At 40.8% G+C, this 19,460-nt stretch overlaps 1 protein-coding gene and 1 long non-coding RNA gene across 5 annotated transcripts in view; one reads left to right on the forward strand and one right to left on the reverse strand.

The window, feature by feature from the left end:
- The window catches only part of ATG7 (autophagy related 7), a 247,595-nt gene that overhangs the window by 151,536 nt on the left and 76,599 nt on the right, over positions 1–19,460 (reverse strand). For all 4 annotated transcript variants that reach the window (XM_040491951.1, XM_040491952.1, XM_040491953.1 and 1 more), the window contains one exon: positions 14,767–14,847. In XM_040491951.1, coding sequence (XP_040347885.1) covers positions 14,767–14,847 — 81 coding nt within the window. The remainder of the gene's footprint in view (positions 1–14,766; positions 14,848–19,460) is intronic.
- On the forward strand, positions 10,443–14,631 carry LOC121041255 (uncharacterized). Its single transcript, XR_005795635.1, has 2 exons — positions 10,443–11,453; positions 14,370–14,631. It is a non-coding gene; the product is annotated as an uncharacterized LOC121041255 (long non-coding RNA).

Consider the following 19,460-nt stretch of genomic DNA (forward strand, 5'->3'; position numbering starts at 1 on the left):
GTGAGATACATATGAAAAGGACGAGGTTGGGCTTTTTCAGTCTCCAAGAACAGGCTGAATGACCAACTTTCGCATCTGCTTGCTAACAAATGTTCACATGTGTGGCAAAATGTGGTCTGAGATTTGACTTCATTGTTACAAACCACACGGCAGCAAGATAACCTGTAATTACTGGAAGCTACTGATTTCTACCAACAGGATTAAAATGCAGTTCAGTCTGCAACAACTGTGGTGCATCAAATTTCCCAAATGGATCCTGTTGGGAAATAACCTCAAAGCAGGAATATCGTGCTGATCAAGCTAATGTACAAACTTGCCATCCTAACTTGGACCATCCAACAGAAAGGCTGTTTCTCTTCAGTGGGAAAACCACAGGAAGCTACAGAGACAGCCTTGGGGTGTGGGTTTTGCTGGGCCTGGAAGCCTGCCAGAAATACCATCATTCTGTCTCTTGGCCCCTGGAATGCAGTGATACCCAAGTGTTGTAGGTTTCTTTGTTTTGTTTTTAACTTTTTCCCACTGATTTCCCCCAAACCACCTGGACACTGTATTTTACTCAAAATGGTATCATTTAAACAGTATCTGTATTCACAGGAATAGATGGGAGGCAACTTCCTTAAGTAAATGCAAAACAGAAGCATTTGTATTTTCAAAAACAGTCCTGTCTTGGATTCTTAGCAGCTGCATGTCCGTACCTTCCAAATGTTTTAAAAAATATTTAAGCCGAAAACTAACCAAAAAGTCTAGTGAACTATGTTTGTCATAAACAATTTTTAAAAAGCATTTAATGTTTATTTTTGAGAGAAAGAGACAGACAGAGCATGAGCGGGGAAGGGGCAGAGAGAGAGGGAGACGCAGAATCTGAAGCAGGCTCCAGGCTCCGAGCTGTCAGCACAGAACCAGACGCGGGGCTCGAACTTTCGAACGATGAGATCGTGCTTAACTGACTGAGCCACCCAGGCGCCCCAGTCATAAACAATTTCTTGAGGAAAAACTTTGAAACTCTCATCCCCATCCCATGCACCTGTGCTGGAGGGCACATAGAAGTTGCCCTAGTCCCCACAATGTTCCTGATATCACAGTAGGAAAATGATACATTCTTCTGGGTGTCGGGATTCTCCTTTAAAAGGACAAGTCCCCCAAGGATAACCAAATGGTTCACCATGGAGCTTAACTAACCAGTCCTAAATACTGCTAAACTTTCTTTCTTTCTTTTTTTTAGGTTTATTTATTCAGTGGGGTGCCAGAGTGGCTCAATAGGTTAAGCATCCGTCTTTGGCTCAGGTCACAATCTTACAGTTCGAGTTCGAGCCCCACATCAGGCTCAGATGTGTTGATGGCTCAGAGCCTGAAGCCTGCTTTAGACTCTGTGTCTCCCTCTCTCTCTGACCCTCCCCTGCTCATGCTCTGTCTCTGTCTCGTTCTCAAAAATAAGCATTAAAAATTAAAAGAAAATTAAGTTTATTCAAAAGAGAGAGAGCAAGAGAACGCATGAGCAGGGGAGAGGCAAAGAGACAGGGGAGAGAATTTCAAGCAGGCCCCTCACTGTCAGTGTGGGCCCAACACGGGGCTTGATCTCATGAACCATGAGACCAGGCCTGAGCCAAAACCAGGAGCCGGATGCTTAACCGACTGAGTCACCCAGGCACCCCTGCTAAAACTTTTAAATGGAAGCTTCACACTTCACACACCCCCTCACACTCCCCCAAGGACAGTACATAAGGATTCTGTGAGTGTTAGTCTTGCCACATCACTGTCAGAGAGATGTTTAACATGGTAGGTAAGTGGAACTGAGAGCGCTGGAAATCCTGGACTTCCATGTCATTTCTCCTAGCTTAGTGAACTCTTGACCTGACAGATTGGGTAGCCTTCTTGCTAGCCACTTCCTGGAAAGCTTGAAAAGGACATTGGGAAGACATCCATAACATGTGCCCAAAAAGAGGGAAACACTGCAGCAGTTAACATGATGAAGCCAAGGCAGCTGGCCCTCCCTGTGAGTGTTGCTCTGGCCTCCAACCTCACTCAGAGCCGTGGCAAGGAAAGCCAAGATGCTTGAGGCTAGAGAAAGGCTTCTGAGGAGCAGTGTGGGACAGGGGCAGGAGCATGGACTGCAGGAGGCCTGGTGGTGTCACAGAACTACCATCCTGAGTCCCTTACATCCCTGCCCTCTAAGAACACACAGGTATTCAGAATTCAGAGGGAACATAGCCAAGATGTCTTTCTTAAGGTTCATACCTGCTCCTCTGGAATTGTGGGCCTGACACTGGTCACAGATACCTGCACAGTAACTTCGGCAAATATGAAGATTCGCCTCCTCCCCTAGCACACATTCCTGGGAACATTAAACCTCAGCTTCATTTTGGTTAATAATGAAAACGCTGGATTAAGATTAACTGCCAACTAGAAAAGAAAAGTGAAAAGGAGTGAAAAAGACACAGAATGTAATAACCTACACATTAATATTTGCTCACCTCTTGAGGCCATGCCCTTTCAAAAGAAATGCTCATCCTTTTGGTTTCCTTCCCTTTTCAACCTCTAAGGATAGAAAGACTTTATGGCTATAATTACAAAGTGAGTCCACGTAGGAAAGGAGATGGGAATTGCACCTGATTTCTGCTTTAAAGAATGAACAATTAAACACACTTACAGTACCAATCATATAGGACAGTGGCACACAAGCTCTCGTTTAATCTTCACTGCCCCTAAAAAGGTATCTTAACTTTTTCCCACCCAAGTGAAGCACAGAAAGTTTGAGATACTGGTCATTGGTGACACAGTTAGTGGGTAGCGTCGTCTCTGAAGCCAGTGCTCATTTCTTTCTTTAAGGTTTTTTTAAAAATCTTTAGAGAGCGAGCGAGCATCCAAGCAGGGGAGGGGGCAGAGAGAGAGAGCAGCTTCTATGTTTAGCCAGGAGCCTGACACAGGGTTTGATCCCACAACCCTGGGATCGTGAACTGAGCCGAAATCAAGAGTTGGATGCCCAAGCCAGTGCCCTTTCTATGGCACAAACCGTATCAAAAAGTCCTGTTATCTCTCAGCCAGCTCCGAGCTCCCTTGAACTGGTGCGCTCGCTTAATCAGACCCCACAAACTGTCTGAAGCTGTTGCAGTGCTGTTTTTTTTTTCTTTCTAATTTTAAAGTTTTTCTTGCAAACTGCTTGTTCCCTTGATTCACAACATGCAGCTTCAAATTACTTCTAGCCTTTCCAAAAAATCAAACTCACCCTCAAAGGTCAAGAACTCACCACTGCTGAGGCTATTAAGAGGAAAATATTGTGAGATCTGAAGCAATTTCCCCAGAAGAACTTGTCAAATGTCCTGAGTCTGCACGGCAGAGCCGAAGCAAGCACACCGTCTCCCCCAGGGACCCTGGGAGATGGCCCTCTTCTTGGGACTTGCAGTTCTTTTGCACAGAGGGTGCTAGGGTGTCACAGGCCTCATTTTTCAGGTATTAAGTGCCTACTGGAATATTCTCAATAATAGGAAACAGTAAGCGATTAGGCAACAAACGGCAGATGTTAGGAAATACAACTCTTACTCCTCCAGTAGAGCCAAGTGACGCGTGCATGCTTTTGTTTTCTTTGGTACACACGTTACTCTACTGGTAAATCGGTTTGCACTTGTTTATTTTTTAAAGCCTGCTTGCATTATGATTGGAGTCAAGTCTGCTGGGTCAAATTGAACTAACAGAAAATCTAGATACTGGCCCATAAAGAGCAATATTGGGCTCATGTCCCACGTCTGGGATATGTGAGAGGTATTAACACAACAATAAATAACTTGCCTCAATTCACTTTTGTTACCATTTCCCCCTTCAGGGTCCTTCATGAGAGAGCAGATATAAAAGGGAAATGTCAAGTACAACTGAGAACTGGGAGAAACCCAAATTTTCTCTCCCACCTTTATAAATAACATGAAAATATATGCTTTTGCATGGACTTCTATCCCAAGTGGGAGTGCTGACAAAGGTCTTTAAAGTATCCAAATGCTCTACGGAATCCAGAGTCAACTACAAAGACACCAAGGCTGTCTAGAGTCATGAGGACAGGTAAGTTCTGACTACAGGCAATGGGACTATTCAGAACAGTCCTCATGGGAGGCGGGTCAGTTATCCCACATATACTGCCATTCCTCAAGACCCCGCTGGATATACACACATGCAAGTACACGGTTCCTCTGATTTGCAAAAACTCGCTACATCTATTCTCCCACTGAGTGCTTACATTTGGCACACTTGCAGCCGTTTCAGGATCACAGACAAAAGGATCACTAAAATTTTCCCATTTTAGTCGGATGGCTATGAAGTCAAGATGTCAAACTTTGGTGTGCACTTTAATCAGCCACTAGAAATTCTAGAAAAGAGAAGCATGCAGTCTTTTCTTCCTTGTGAAGAAAAAAACAACTTTGGGGCACCTGGGTGGCTCAGTTGGTTAAATGTCCAACTTCGGCTCAGGTCATGATCTCATGGTTCGTGGGTTTGAGCCCCGCGTCGGGCTCTGTGATGACAGCTCAGAGCCTGGAGCCTGCTTCGGATTCTGTGTTTCCCTCTCTCTCTGCCCTTCTCCTGCTTGTACTCTGTCTCTCTCTCTGTCTCTCTGTCTCTCTCTCTCAATAATAAACAAACATTAAAAAAAAAACTTAAAGAAAAAAACTTTAATTTCTATGATAAAAACTTATTTAAAACTAGGGAAGGCCAGGGGCACCTGGCTGGCTCAGTTCGCAGAGCACACAACTCTTGATCTCAGGGTCATAAGTTCGAACCCCATGTGCAGTACAGTGTTTACTTAAACACACACACACACACACACACACACACACACACACCCCAAAACAAAAAACAAACAAAAAAACTAGGGAGGGCCAGACACTCCAGAATTTATCATCACATAAAATATTTTATAAGTTATAATGACAGCAGCTTTAAGAATAGGATGTTCTCATACAGTTCTTTCCACATCTTCTATGGCAAAAAAGGCTATGGTGGTAAGTACTTTTAGAAATACCTGGACAGGGTATTGGAAGGCTTTTTAGAAAAAATAAAATGGAGACTCTTAAAAATCCTGCAGGAGAGCAAGCAAAACCCTTCAAAGAACTCATTGCCAAAATGTGTCCTTTAATAAAATGTTAGGTCATCTTTGATGAATCCCAAAGGCCCCTTGTTTTAATATCCTCTAAAAATGATCTTCCAATCTAATAACAAATCAGCGAAAGCATCAACTAAAGCAAAGGAGACAGTAAAAGCTGAAAAAGAAGATCAGCTGAATAAATATTCGGAACACTGAAACGTAACATTCAGTGATAGCCACCACTTATGGCATTTATGGCATAAGGATAAATCACACCTTGGCGCTAACAGGCAAAGGGCATCCTGCTGCTGAGCCCTAGCCACCTGTCTGATTGAGTTCCTGCAGGGCAGAGCTATCTTCTTTCTTCCTTCTCCGGTTCTGCTGTTCATTTGTTCACCTACTGAATCGTTACTTTTTTCTGCCATTCAAAACATCTACCTGATCATTTCCTACCATTTACTAAAAACTAGTTACCCCTTCCAAGGTAGGAACATTTCTTGAGTAAAGATGTTTATATAATTCAAGTATAGCAAGTTATATTGAATCATGTAATGTAAGTTTACTATCTTGTCCAGAAGGACATCATCAGAAACTTCAGAGGCTTTTATTCACCTCTGTGTCCTTCAAAAATGTATCATGAATTAGGAGCTTTCATGTCTGCTCACGTGAACTATTATGCCAAGAGTCATTAAAATAAACTCACATAAATATATATCTGGGTGTTTTTAGTATTCAGTGTAAACAGTTATATGTTGTATACAACTTGTCCATATACAAGCACATACATCCATAAAAAGCTCCCCAAGTTGATGGCTCCCTTATTTCAAAAACCCAGCAGTAACTACCATGATCCGCCCTGCCCCCCCCCTTACTTCCAAAGCTACTGAGGGTGGAGAGAGAAGGGAAGATGTCTCATGAATATCATATATAAATATTTTATGAATATAAATGAATGTATGAAGTATGAACATAAATATAAATTATAAAATACACATATATCTTTATATGAAAAAGGAAGGAACGTGAACAGATGATAGTTGGGGCTCTTTGTCCATCAGGAGTCAAATCGGTGCACCACCAGAGATGCGAGAACTCTTAGAGCTCTGAGCAGGGTCAGTATCTTCCCTGTCCTAAACATAGTTGGGCCTGAAGAAATGGTGATCAAGAGACCGCACAATCTCAGAGTCATAAAACAAAATCCAGTGGTAAATGAGCTCCTGAATCTCCCTTTACTACAGCTGAGGAAAATGAGTCCCCAGAGAGAGATGGCAACTTTCCAAAGCCATACAAGAGGTCATGGTGGGGCTACTTGCAACATTCATTCCCCAGCGTCTCACCCAGCACAGCTTGGGAATGGCAGCAAAGAAAAATTCATAGTACAAGGGTGCTTTCCTAGGATCCACAGGCATGTTTCTGGGACTTCATGGAGTCACTGAAACTGTCTGTAAAACTGTGTGTGGCTTTGCATTTTTTATTTTTATTTTTATTTTTTTCCCCAGAGAAGCAGGGTCTACTGCTCTGGTCACTCTGCACAAGGTCCAGGACTCAATGTTAAGAACCACTCTGTCAAGAGATGGGCTTAGGGTGGGGGAGGGGAAAAGAGCCCAAAAGTGAGTGAGATTAATTCCATACTAATAGCAACCCAGATTTTCAACAATCTGAAGATTATGCTTGGGCCGGGCAGCCAGTGGAACCATGTAAGAACACAGTACTAAACTTTCTGGTCTGGATCATAAAAGGATCCTGTAAGAAAAAAATGTGTTCAAGCAAACTAGGCATGCCTTTGTGACCTCAGGTGACAGGGAGAGGAGTAAGCAGTACAAGCTTTAACTACCAATTAGGATGTCTCAGAAGACCACTGGTCAGAGGTAGCAAGCAAGGCGCAGTTCTCTGGACTCGAGGAGAAGGTTTTGGCAGTACTTGTCATGAGTCATGATGGAAGGTTTCTCAGCTTCTCAAAGCCAGGGCAGCCTTGACCTTCAGTCAGGACTCTCATTGTACCTGCTTGTACAGTGAGCCCAGAGAGGGTTCCACACACCCCGGGTGACCTATTTCAATCACAGGGGTCTTTGTTTTCTCATTTCTGATGTCAACACCAGTCCCAGGAGTGGGCAAAGGCCTTGGTACTTGGTCACAGGGAACTGGATACACGTCAGCCATTGCAATTTCCCTGGGAAACAGAAAATATTTTCCCCACTCTATGGATGAGGAAATTGAAGCAAAGGGAGAAATGTCCAAGGTTTTTCAAGGAGGTGAAGAGCCAAGAGCTCCAAGGTTAGAGCTTGCAGTTACATACTCCATACTGCTTCTGGCTGGATATTCTGTCTCCATTAGGGAACCAAGCAGCTCTGGAGACTGGGAAACACTAGTTGCTAAGCACAAGATGTGGGATACAGCTTATACAACACGACCATGCACATGGAATCCATCACACATTACAACAGAAGACTGGAGGCCTCACTGGGTAAATTAGATAGGGAAAGGGAACCTGGGGGTTACTCATCATTTTCCAAATCAGAGATTTATGTCTCTTTTGGACAGGAGAAGGAAAAGCTGGCTGCAGCCCAGTTTTGAGTAATATTTGCCACTGAGAAGCTGTATGCAAAAATTCCTGGCACAAACTTTGGAGAGCTCTTCCGACTGGGCTCTGGCCAGTCCTTATAAATGACTGAGATTTAAAACCCTATCAAATCAGAGAAGCAGGGAGTATCCTTGATGAAGCACCATAAATCCGTCTCTCGAAAGCTAATTTCAGACATACAATAGGAATGTTCAGAGAGAAAAATTATCTATACATACCTCTATACATAGCAATTGTCTTTCTTAAGTCAAGAAGGGCAGAGATCAATGGCTAACTGTGGTCTGAGTGGCTGGAATATGGTTGATTATCCTGTTTAACCTTAAATATATTTTCTGATTTTTCTATAATTAAAATAGATTGCTGTGGAATACAGAATAAAATTAAGAAAGGAAAATATAAGAGCTACTAACTTTGAGTGTCAATAGAGAGCCAAAGCTTTTCTCATCTGACTGACTCATTTAACAAAAGAAGTAAAGGAGGTGGACAGAGCAGGGAGCACCTTGCTTGTGGTCACTCAGGCAGCCAGCAAGGGACTCAGAGCCAAGACCCTGGAAATCCCCTGAATGACTTCCTGGCCTCTACACCACCCTGTTGCAGCTGCTGGACTCCTTAGGCTAGGAAACTCCCTATGATTGGTGCTAGATGAGAAACCATTTTAAATGGAATTGTAAAATTCAAAATGGCAGCCTCAAATGCTAGACCAAGTCCACCAGATTCCAACTCAAGAAGAGCTGAAATTGAAATAGCACTCACAAACAGGACAGTCTGTATGGACCTGGGTGTCCAGTGCTCTGTCACAACTGCTATACTGAACAGCTTCATAAATGTGCCATGTTTTCTTTCTTGTGGCTATTATTCATGCAATCCCCCCCCCCCCCCCGTCTACAATGCCTTCATCTTGTTCTATCTCCCACGTGTTTCTAGAAATTCCCACTCATCCTTTAACATCAACTCAGAAGTCACTTTCTGCAAGACCACCCCGTTTTCTCCTGTTTGAAAAATGAGTAGGAATATGACACCACCACAAGAGGATGTACCTTGACTGCAGAACATATCATGATATGGTTTATATATCACTGCTGGTTTATAGGTCAGTCTCATCCTCTAGATAGCATTCCTTAAAGGCAGTGGCTATTTTTATCATCTTTGTCCACTGCAGGGACTCAAATGGCAGTTGAATAAAATGAATACCAGCTAACAGCCATACAGCAAAACTTTAACCTCTCTTTGCATATCTATGACTTGTCTTTTTTTTTTTAATTTTTTTCTTTAACATTTATTTATTATTGAGAGACAGAGAGACACAGAGCATGAGCAGGGGAGGGGTAGAGAGAGGGGGAGACACAGAATCTGAAGTAGGCTCCAGGCTCTAAGCTGTCAGCACAGAGCCCAATGTGGGGCTTGAACTCACAGACCTGAGATCATGACCCGAGCCAAAGTCGGTTGCTTAACCAACTGAACCACCCAGGCACCCCTATGACTTGTCTTTCTATCCTCTAAAGGGTGCATTTGTAGAATCTCAGGCACCAGATTGCTCAGGGACAGTTTTTTTCTTATACAAAGCTTAAATAGCTAAGCTGAATACTGTTATCTCATGCTTTTTAAGTAACAAGGAAATATGATAGAAGAAAGTTAGGATTATGTAATACAAAAAAAAAATCGAATGGTTGGCTAGGAGAAAGGCAAAAACAAACAAACAAACAAACAAAAACATATAATTTATTCTATGAGGATACCAGCTAACATGTATTATTCCTACACCCCTATCGTTCCTCAAGACACAGAACACAGATGCACACAAAAGGTTATCAGCAATCACTTTGGGAAGTTTAATCATAACCCATCAACAGAAGAGCCTGTGGCAGAGTAAACACCAAAGGTATTATTAGGGTTGCTAATTGCTAATTAAAATCCCAAGATCAGGTTTCTGGGCACATCTTGCTACATCTGTGCAGTGGGCAAGTCCCAGATGGTATGAAAACAAAGAATGGGGCCTGCTTCTTCCTAAAAGCCTATTCCTGCAGTATCACAAAGGTTGTGGGTGGCAGACTGTGCAATAACCACAAGAATATCCACATGCAGTTGCCTCAGGCACAGCCCTGCTCTGGACTACTGATCCGCGACAAGTTTCTAGTCAACTTCTGGGTCCCAGGAACTGGGCTATGGTTGCATAAAACACCAGAAGGTGCTCAGCTTTCTCCTTATAGGCAAAGAAAATGGTCATAATATTCAACATACTGTCCCCCTTCCTCGAGACAGACCGGAAAGTAGGACAAGGGGACTTTCTGAGCTGAAGGAAAACAGTCTATATCTTGATTGAAACGTGGGTTACATACATGTGTACATTTGTCAAAACCTAAAGAAGTGTTCTCTCTTAAGATTCATGCATTCCACTGTATATAAATTCTACCTAGGAAATAAGAACCACGCACAAAAATCGAACTCTAATTAGTAGGTTTATTTTCTGCAGTAGTATGGGCTAGCAGTTTTGAACTCCCTTTCTATGGGGCCGCCTGGGTGGCTCAGTTGGTTGAGTGTCTGACTCTTGATTTCAGCTCAGGTCATGATCTCAAAGTTTGTGGGATCAAGCCACACATCGGGCTCTGTGCTGACAGTGAGAAGCCTGCTTGGGCTCTTCTCTCTCTTTCTCTCTCTCTTCCCACCCCCAACCCCAACCTCCCCTGCTCTCTCTCAGAATAAATAAACATAAACACATTAAAAAAAAAAAAACAACCAAACAACTACTTTCTATGTATTCCAGACTTGAGCAAGTGAGTAAATACATCCAGGATAATGACAGCCAGGTTTCTCACCATTGGGGAAGGTAGTTACAAATATAGGAAGGGGAAAATTAGCATCACCAAAGGAGATAAAATACATTATGTGCCTCCTGACACAAAGATGTTATCATCACATCTTTGGTACCTCTACCAAAAATTCATAACCTGACTCTAATCATAGGGAAACATTAGACAAACCCAAAATGAGAGAAATGCTACAAAATAACTGGCAAAAATATCAAAATACTGAGGTTAAGAAAAACAAAGAAAGGCTAAGGAACTTTTCCAGATTGATATGATAACTAAATTCATGCTCGATCCTGAATTAGATCCTGAATTGGACTGGGAGAAAAAAACAATAAAGAACATTTCTGGTACAAATAACAACATTTGAAATACAGACTGGATTAGATTAGTATTGTGGCAACATTAAACTGCCTGAAACTCCTTTTTCTTAGGAAAATTCACACTGAAGTACAGTGTTTAGTTGGAAAGAACCACAAGGTCTCCAACTTACTCTCAAATTTTCAAGAAAAAGAGAAAGGTGGGGAGGAAGAAGAGAGGAGGGAGGGAGGGTAGTGGGCACATACACGAATGGGGCAAAATAGAAACAATTGGTCAATCTGGGTATAATATAAGGAGGTTCCCTTCACTATTCTTCCAACTTTTCTGTAAGTGTAAAATTATATCAAAATAGAAAGTTACCCCCCCCCCCCACAAAGACCCTAAGCTTCCCCCCAAAATATTTAGGTGAAAGTTCATAATAACTAATTCAATGTATTATGAGAAATTCTTTTAAGAACATTGGTTTCAAAATTCTATTTTTCCCTCTGGTAGCAATCTACAAAACTTGACTCGGTTCTAAATTCCTTTTTAGAACTAAAAACAACTTGTATAGCTTCAAATACGATTTTTTGAAATTCCAGTGGCAGACATCGTCATTTTAGAAAGTCTTATGATATACGGAAATTGGAACGAAAGCGCCTTTTCACTACCCTCTCCCTCCAGATTCTTCAGTAATTTTTCTGTAAGTTTGAACAGTGCCAAGTTAAAACCAAACAAGATAAGAAATGATTTATGTGTAGATGATTCAGCCTTCCCAGTCACAGAGAAGTATATTTTTCCCCACCTCAGGCCTTATAAAAGGTCTATACATGTATATAAACACGGTAATCAACAGAGCATTATTACTCAGCACTGAGAGCTTATTCTATCTCCCCCATCTTTCTGCCTGCATTTGTATTAAATTAAGACACAAGTGAGGCCTTGGTCCTGGAGGGGGAGGGGGGGAAGCAAAAATATCAAAAACTACCACAGGAAAAAATTACTTCATGGATATCAAAGGAGAATTTTTAAAAAGTCATTTTTAGCCCCAAAGAATCTTTCTGAAACAATAACAACTATGATATGACTCAGTATAAAAATATTACGCTAAGTATGCATTAAGAAAAATTCACATGCACAGAGATGAAACTGTAATTGGATTTGTCATTTCAAAGTATTAATGTTGGGTTTGCAGATAATAGAGAATGACATTCTCCTAAGCGAATAAAGAAGTTCGCCAAGTAAGTAAAGGCCGTGTTTCTACTGTAAGGAAATACGTGCGCCAGTGAAGCAACCTTTTCAGCACAAAAGAAATTTAATACCCAGACCACATGAAAAGTGATCGCTATGGGAATAGCACAGCTGTTAAAATCCAAGGCAGTTTGTATTAAATCGTCCAACATGTTTATGTAAAGCAGGACTCTCAGAATGACCACCAAGAAGAATTAAGTTTGCTAACAAAAAAGTGATACCTATATTTAATGTAATGCTTACAATAAGTGTGAAAGAAAAATGCAAAGCGATTCTTTCTCAAAGAAAATAAGGGACCTTGGTTAGCTGGTATGCTTGTGATTCTTCACAAACAGTATCTCCAGGACTAACTCAATTAAGAAAGTCAACAAGAAGGAATCGGAGTGCTTGCATTTCACTTACAAAACCCAATTATCTTTATTTCATTGACTAGTCTAATCTGCATAAAGCCACAGAAAATCTTTGGGCACCTGTGCCAAATGATTTCAGTATGAAAATTAATACTGCCAAGTTATTTTGAGACCAATTAACTGAGCCATTCAAAGAAAACAAAATGTGCTCACTATAAAGCATATAATCTTAAACTTGCATTTCTGAAGGCAGAAGTGCATGTAGACATCCTTGAGGCCTTGACTTGAACAGACAGAAGATATCTCAAAGAGATGACAAAAAGAATTAACTTATGAGTAACTAGTGACCAAGTGGTAAGCTTTAAATCTCAACACGGACACTTGGGATGCATAATAATAACACTGCTTAGTTTACTTCATTTTTTATTCTTTTTTAAATTATGGCTCATAATTTAATTTTTTTAATTTTTTATTTTTTTCATATTTATTTATTTTGAGAGAGAGAGAAAGAGCACTTGTGCACAAGCAGGGGAGGGAAAGAGAGAGAGAGAGAGAGAGAGAGAGAGAGAGAGAGAGAATATCCCAAGCAGGCTCCAGTGCTGTCAGTGCAGAGTCCGATACAGGGCTTGAACTCATGAACCATGAGATCATGACCTGAGCTGAAATCACGAGCTGGGTGCTTAACCAACTGAGCCACTCAGGCGCCCCTATTTTTTGAATTTTTTTTTTTACTGTTTATTTATTCTTGAGAGAGAGGCAGAGCATGAGCATGGGAGGGGCACAGAGTAAGGGAGAAACAGAATCCGAAGCAGGCTCCAGGCTCTGAGCTGTCAGCAAAGAACCCGATGTGGGACTCGAACTCGTGAACCGTGAGATCATGACCTGAGCCAAAGTTAGACACTTGACTGACTGAGCCACCCAGGTACCCCAGTTTACTTTTTGAAGAAAAAAACTGCTCTAAATGTTTAAGCAACAAAAATTAACCAAATTTATCAACATTCTCAAATCTGAGTTAAGCTGTTAGAGAACCTGGTTAGGATTGTGCTTCTCATAGGATATGACCCAAGTAAAGTTTTTTTTATTTTTACTTTTGTTATTTTTTAATTTATTTTTGAGAGAGGGACAAAGACAAAGTGTGAGTGGGGAAGGGGCAGAGAGAGAAGGAGACACAGAATCCGAAGCAGCCTCCAGGCTCCAAGCTGCAGCACAGAGCCCAATGTGGGGCTCAAACCCACAAACCTTGAGATTATGACCTGAGCTGAAGTTGAACCCTTAACCGACTGAGCCACCCAGGTGCCCCAAAGTTTTTGTTTTTGTTTTTTAAACCTTATCAACTCAGAGTGGAGGGAATTTCCCTAGAATTCAATCCCTTCCATTACTGCCAAATGTAGGCTACGTGGCAAAGAAGTCCTGAATTAGAACTGAGAGGCCAGAGTTTGGGATTAACGATCCCAACTCTATTTTGCATAACGCTTGAACATGAAAGACTTGTCAATAAGCTTGGGTTTTAAAAACCCAGGTTATATCACTGAGCATCAGAAGGCTTAGAGGCATACAAAAGAAAATTACCTATAACACATGGTATACAGGCACAGCTAACTTAGACTATCTAGACCTATTAAAAAATGAGATGTGTGGCACCTGGGTGGCTCAGTCGGTTAAGTGTCCAACTTCGGCTCAGGTCATGATCTCGCAGTTTGTGAGTTTGAGCCCCACGTCGGGCTCCGCTGACAGCTCGGAGCCTGGAGCCTGATTCAGATTCTGTGTCTCCTCCTCTCTCTGCCCCTCCCCTGCTCAAGCTCTGTCTCTGTCTCTCAATAATAAATAAACGTTAAAACAATTAAAAAAAAATGAGATGTCATCACTGTAGTTTTGAGATACATCAGCCGTTTCCCATTACAATGGAGGACATACCAGCTCTATTTTTAGAGCCTCTGGAAAGATCAAAGCTGAAGGGGCCCTTTGATGGGCTCCCTATCCAGGCCCCTAATCTCTGTTTATTTTTTGTCATTATGTAGATCTCCAAAAGACACACCACCAGGACTGCCTAGTATCCCCCCTCGTCTGAGTAACACTTAAAAATTGCTCTATGATGGTCCATGCAAAGGAGGAACCTCAGGGGAAGAACAAAACCTACTGAAGTTCATATTCAAGCCGAAAATTAACATGATGCAAGTATCGATACAGAACTGTATTATCTAATTCAGTCTCTCTTTGTACACTATCAATCAAACTTTCTCAGGCTGGTTTCTCTGTGAGAATGAATACAGATAAGCAACACCTAGAAAATCCTTTCCAGTTTTTTAGACCCCACCCCTCCCTGCCGAAAAGTTCTCAGTTGGTTTCAGTGCCTCTGGCTGGTACAGTGATGGGCTCAGTTTTAAAACCAAGTCCCTCAAATGCAGAGTGACTTACTTTGGAAGAACAAGCTGTACATTTGTCAAATGCCAGGCTGACAGGAAGGACATTATCAAATCGTGACAGAAATCCCCGGATCTAAAAACAAAACAAAACAATTCACATCAAGCTCAGAACGCCCATACCTGTGAAACGTATTTGTAGTTTCTGACAAGAAGTGGCAAACAATATGGTGGTCCTGATACAGATTACTAGCAAAAATAAAGTTCGGCATAGAGATTTTCCCCTGTACCACAATCAGTTTGAGGAAGAACTGTATCATGTCCTCTATTACATTAGGAGCCGGGGCCTACAACCTTTTCATGTATGTGAGACCTAAAAACACCAAAATACAAAATGAAAGCAGCAAACTGTAAAGTATTGTTGTAAGAAATGTCTTAAAAAATTTAACAGATCAACTAGTTTAATGATGGCTCACCTCTCACATGCAAGTTATAGTGAATATTGGTAAACTTGAGTATCTAGGGTATGATAGTGGGTGGGGTGTCACAGGTGAGAAGGCCTGGGGACTATCCGAGGCAGAGAAGGTGTTAAATATATATCCAGTTATTTGCTTGACTTGAAACAGACAGGGATTTAAAAAAAAAAAAAAAAAATCACCAAATTTATGGGGAAACAGTGCCACCTTGAGCATAAACTTCTAGACTACAGCTGGCTGCCATTTTAAAGGATATCCACTATAAGTAACCAGGTTCCACAAACTATGATTTAAGTCATTTATTGAGAACATTATACCTCTCTAGAACTATACTTACACCAAAAGGAGAGTTTTAAACTGTTGTGTATATCATTAACATATTATCACAAAAAACATGAATGGTAAACTCTGAAGTGTCCACAGGACTCAGCATTTATAATAAGACAGACAACATGAATCCTCTCATGAGTTAATTTATTTCATCTTCCCAACTGCCCCCATTTTATGTTGATAAAACTCAGGCTCAGAAAGGTGAAGCAACTTGGCTCAGGAAAACAGAAAGTGGCAGAGCTAAGATTCAAAAGCAGGAGTCTTGACTCCAAACGTGGCCCTGACCCTCCCTCCTGCCCCCTACTCTCCTACTTCACCCCCTCCCTCCCTTTCTCTCAGGGTATCACAGGTTTATTTTCGATATTAGGTCTCAACACAAATCAACAGTGTCACCTGAAAAGAGCAAAAGGACCAAGCCTCACCTTTCCTGCCTTTAGCCACCCTACCCACACTCACCCCAAAAGAAAAATAAACAAAACCTGACACACTCTTTAAACAAACAGGCTTCCTGCTGCAATGTGATAACTCCACCTTCATGCCCACACTGCACCTGTCTAATTTCATGTTCATACTGGAAAATCGAAATGGCGATGGCAATCTTTCAAATACCCTTAATGATGCAATCCAAGATCAAAAGACCATTTGGTAGAAATGATAAATTAGACAGCTGAGATTAGTTAGATGGCCTCATTGTGAACCTGTGACAATCTTCTAGTTCTTTCAGTCTCAGGAATGTGGGTGACCATTTCACCATACAGGACTGGAGGCACAATTGGGGTCTTAAGTTTGCTATTCAGGATACCAAAACAGGAGACATGAAACTTCTAGAAAAGACTTTTGAAGTAGGTCATAAATGGGAATGCTGAGATCCTATGAGATCAGCAAGTTACAGGCTTAAAAGAATTCCCATAGTGAGCCTTCTCACACCTCAATTCCTTTTATATTAAATTCACTTAAGGAAAAATGTTATCATATTTTGCATATTTTCCATTAAAGTATTCACTTATACAGCCTATATTACTGCCTCCATATGCGCTTCATGAAAAGATTTTCTTCATTCTTTTTTCTCCTACAACTAATATCTAGTTTTACGTTGTACAAAGAAATTTTGGCAATTTTCTCTGCTAAACTGTCTCATGATTGCAGATGGAAGGTGAAAGCTTTGAAGGTAAGAGAGACAGTAGACCAAGCAGGAAGGAAGGCAGGAAAGGAAAAAATAAAAACAAAAAACACAGGTGGTGAGTAACAGAAGAAAAAGAAACCAAAATGAATGGACTGGCCAAGCATGGGCCCACACACTATTGTTTAGCACCCCAGACAGCTCTTTACTAGGAAACTGTGATTCATTTTCTCAGGAAATGAAGTAAAAATAACATCTGTGTATGAGGCCTTTCAAATTCACCAAGTTGGTATCAGAAGGCCCAGGGCTCAATCAATTAGTTTCAGGTAATTTTAAAAAGGAAAACCTTCTCAAACCAATTGCATCAGACTCCTAATGGTTATCTCCACAGGTGAGCTCTCTCCCTTCCATTTTTTTTTTTAATTTTTTTTTTCAACGTTTATTTATTTTTGGGACAGAGAGAGACAGAGCATGAATGGGGGAGGAGCAGAGAGAGAGGGAGACACAGAATCGGAAACAGGCTCCAGGCTCTGAGCCATCAGCCCAGAGCCCGACGCGGGGCTCGAACTCACGGACCGCGAGATCGTGACCTGGCTGAAGTCGGACGCTTAACAGACTGCGCCACCCAGGCGCCCCATCTCTCCCTTCCATTTAATGCAACATTCTGCCATTGATTAATTTTTCCAATACACAGCTCCAAGATGTGTCACTTTTTATTAATTTTCTACAGCAGAAAATTCCTTATGCTGGCATTCAAGATTCCACCCCCACCCCACTCATCTGGGACCATCCTGCCTTTCCAGTTAAGTCTTAAATTGAAACTTCTCACTGGCCCCGTATAACTACCAAGCTGAACTTCCAAAGACATTCCTGAGTTCCTGACCTCATCTTAGGCTGAATTCTGTGACTCAGAACTCTTCCTTTTGGAAACAGCTACATAGCCAAGTCTTCATCTTCCTTAAAAGCCACTCAATGCAAACACACCTCTTTCATAAATCCTCAATCTACCTACACCAAGCATAGAGACAATGTTCCATCATCTGGAATCCTTCCTTTTGATATTTACCACTAAATACCTTCCATTAGTTATTAAAAAAACAAAAACAAAAAACAGCATGTTAGTGGGATATAATTCATGTACCATAAAATTTATCTTTTTAAAGTATACAATTCAGAGGCTTTTAGTATATTCATGGAATAATTATCACCAATATCTAATTTCAGAACATTTCCATCACCCCAAAAAGAAACCCTGAACCTATAAACAATTAGTGCCCATTCTTCACTTTCCCCAGGAAACCACTAATCTACTTTCTATTTCTACTGATTTGTCTATTTTGCTTATTTCCTAGAAAGGGATCATCCAAGACTGGCTTCTTGTTCTTAGCATGTTCTCATGCATTTTACATCAAGTATCTGTACGTCATTCCTATTTATTGCCAAACAGTATTCTGTTAAATAGATACACCATATTTTGTCTATCCACTCATCAGTTGAACATTTCTTTTGGGTATCTACAAAATTGGGCAGATACATTAACTCCAATTATTTTAGGAATTAATGAATCACATGGTAACTATATGTTTAACATTTTAAGGAACTGCCAAACTCTTCCCAAGTGACTGTACCATATTACATTTCTGACTTCAGGGTCAACACTTCATACGGTCTCTTTGAGTACAGCCATCCCAGTGAGTCTGAAGTGGCAGCTCATTGAGGTTTGGTCTGCATTTCTGTAAGGACTAATAATGTTGAACATTTTTCCATGTGCTTCTTGACCATGTATATAGCTTCTTTGGAGAAAAGACCATTCAAATTCTTAGCCAAATTTTAAACTGGATTTTTTTATTGTTGAATTTTAAGAGTTTTTTTTTTTTTTTAATATATTCTGGATAGAAGTTTCTTTTCACATAAGATTTGCAAATATTTTCTCCCCTTCTGTGGGTCGTCTTTTCACTTTCTTGATGGTGTCCTGTGAAGCACAAGACTTTTTATTTTCATGAAGTCCTATTTATTTTTTCTTTGGCTGCTTTGTCTTATGGTGTCATATACAAGAGGCCATTGTCTGACCCAAGGTCATGAGGATTATTAAGTTTTCTTCCAGTTTTACAGTTTTAGCTGTTATATTTATGTCTATGATCATTTAGAGTTAACTTTTGTACATTAAGGGTCCAAATTCATTCCTCTGCATGTACAAATCCAGTTGTCCCGGCATTTCATTGACAAGACTCTTCTTCCCCAGTTGAATGGTCATCAAATGACCATACGTGTAAAGGTTCATTTCTGGACTCTCAATTCTATTCTGTTGGTCTATAAATCTATCCTTATGATAGTACAACACTGTCTTGATTATAATAGCTTTGTCATCAGTTTTAAAATTGGGGAAGTGCGAGCCTTCTAATTTTGTTCTTCTTATTCAAGATTATTTTGGCTATTCTGGGTCATTTGTCTTTCTCTGAGTTTTAGAATCAGCTTGTGTGCTACTATTACTTAAAAATATTTTTTTATTTCTCTTGCTTTTAGAGGGCAAGACACAGGTTGAACTATATACATTTGCCCATGGCGCAGTGATATGCTTATAACAGAGACTGCATATTATTATGAAATGAATGACAAAAACACAAAAATCCCAAAGCCTATCAAATTATTCATATCTGAACTATACACAGAAAACAAGTCCCAGACAGACCACAAGAAAAACTCCAACTTAGCACCATTTACATTTTCCAGGCAATTTGAAGCCCTTCCCCATCAACAATGCTTTAAATCCCCAGTATTTAAAAATGCACTGAGCTTCCACAATATGCTCTGCATTCCCTCAAG

Source organism: Herpailurus yagouaroundi, unplaced genomic scaffold, assembly GCF_014898765.1.
Source record: "Herpailurus yagouaroundi ecotype Mexico unplaced genomic scaffold, PumYag 183, whole genome shotgun sequence".
In the NCBI taxonomy this organism is placed as follows: Eukaryota; Metazoa; Chordata; class Mammalia; order Carnivora; family Felidae; genus Herpailurus; species Herpailurus yagouaroundi.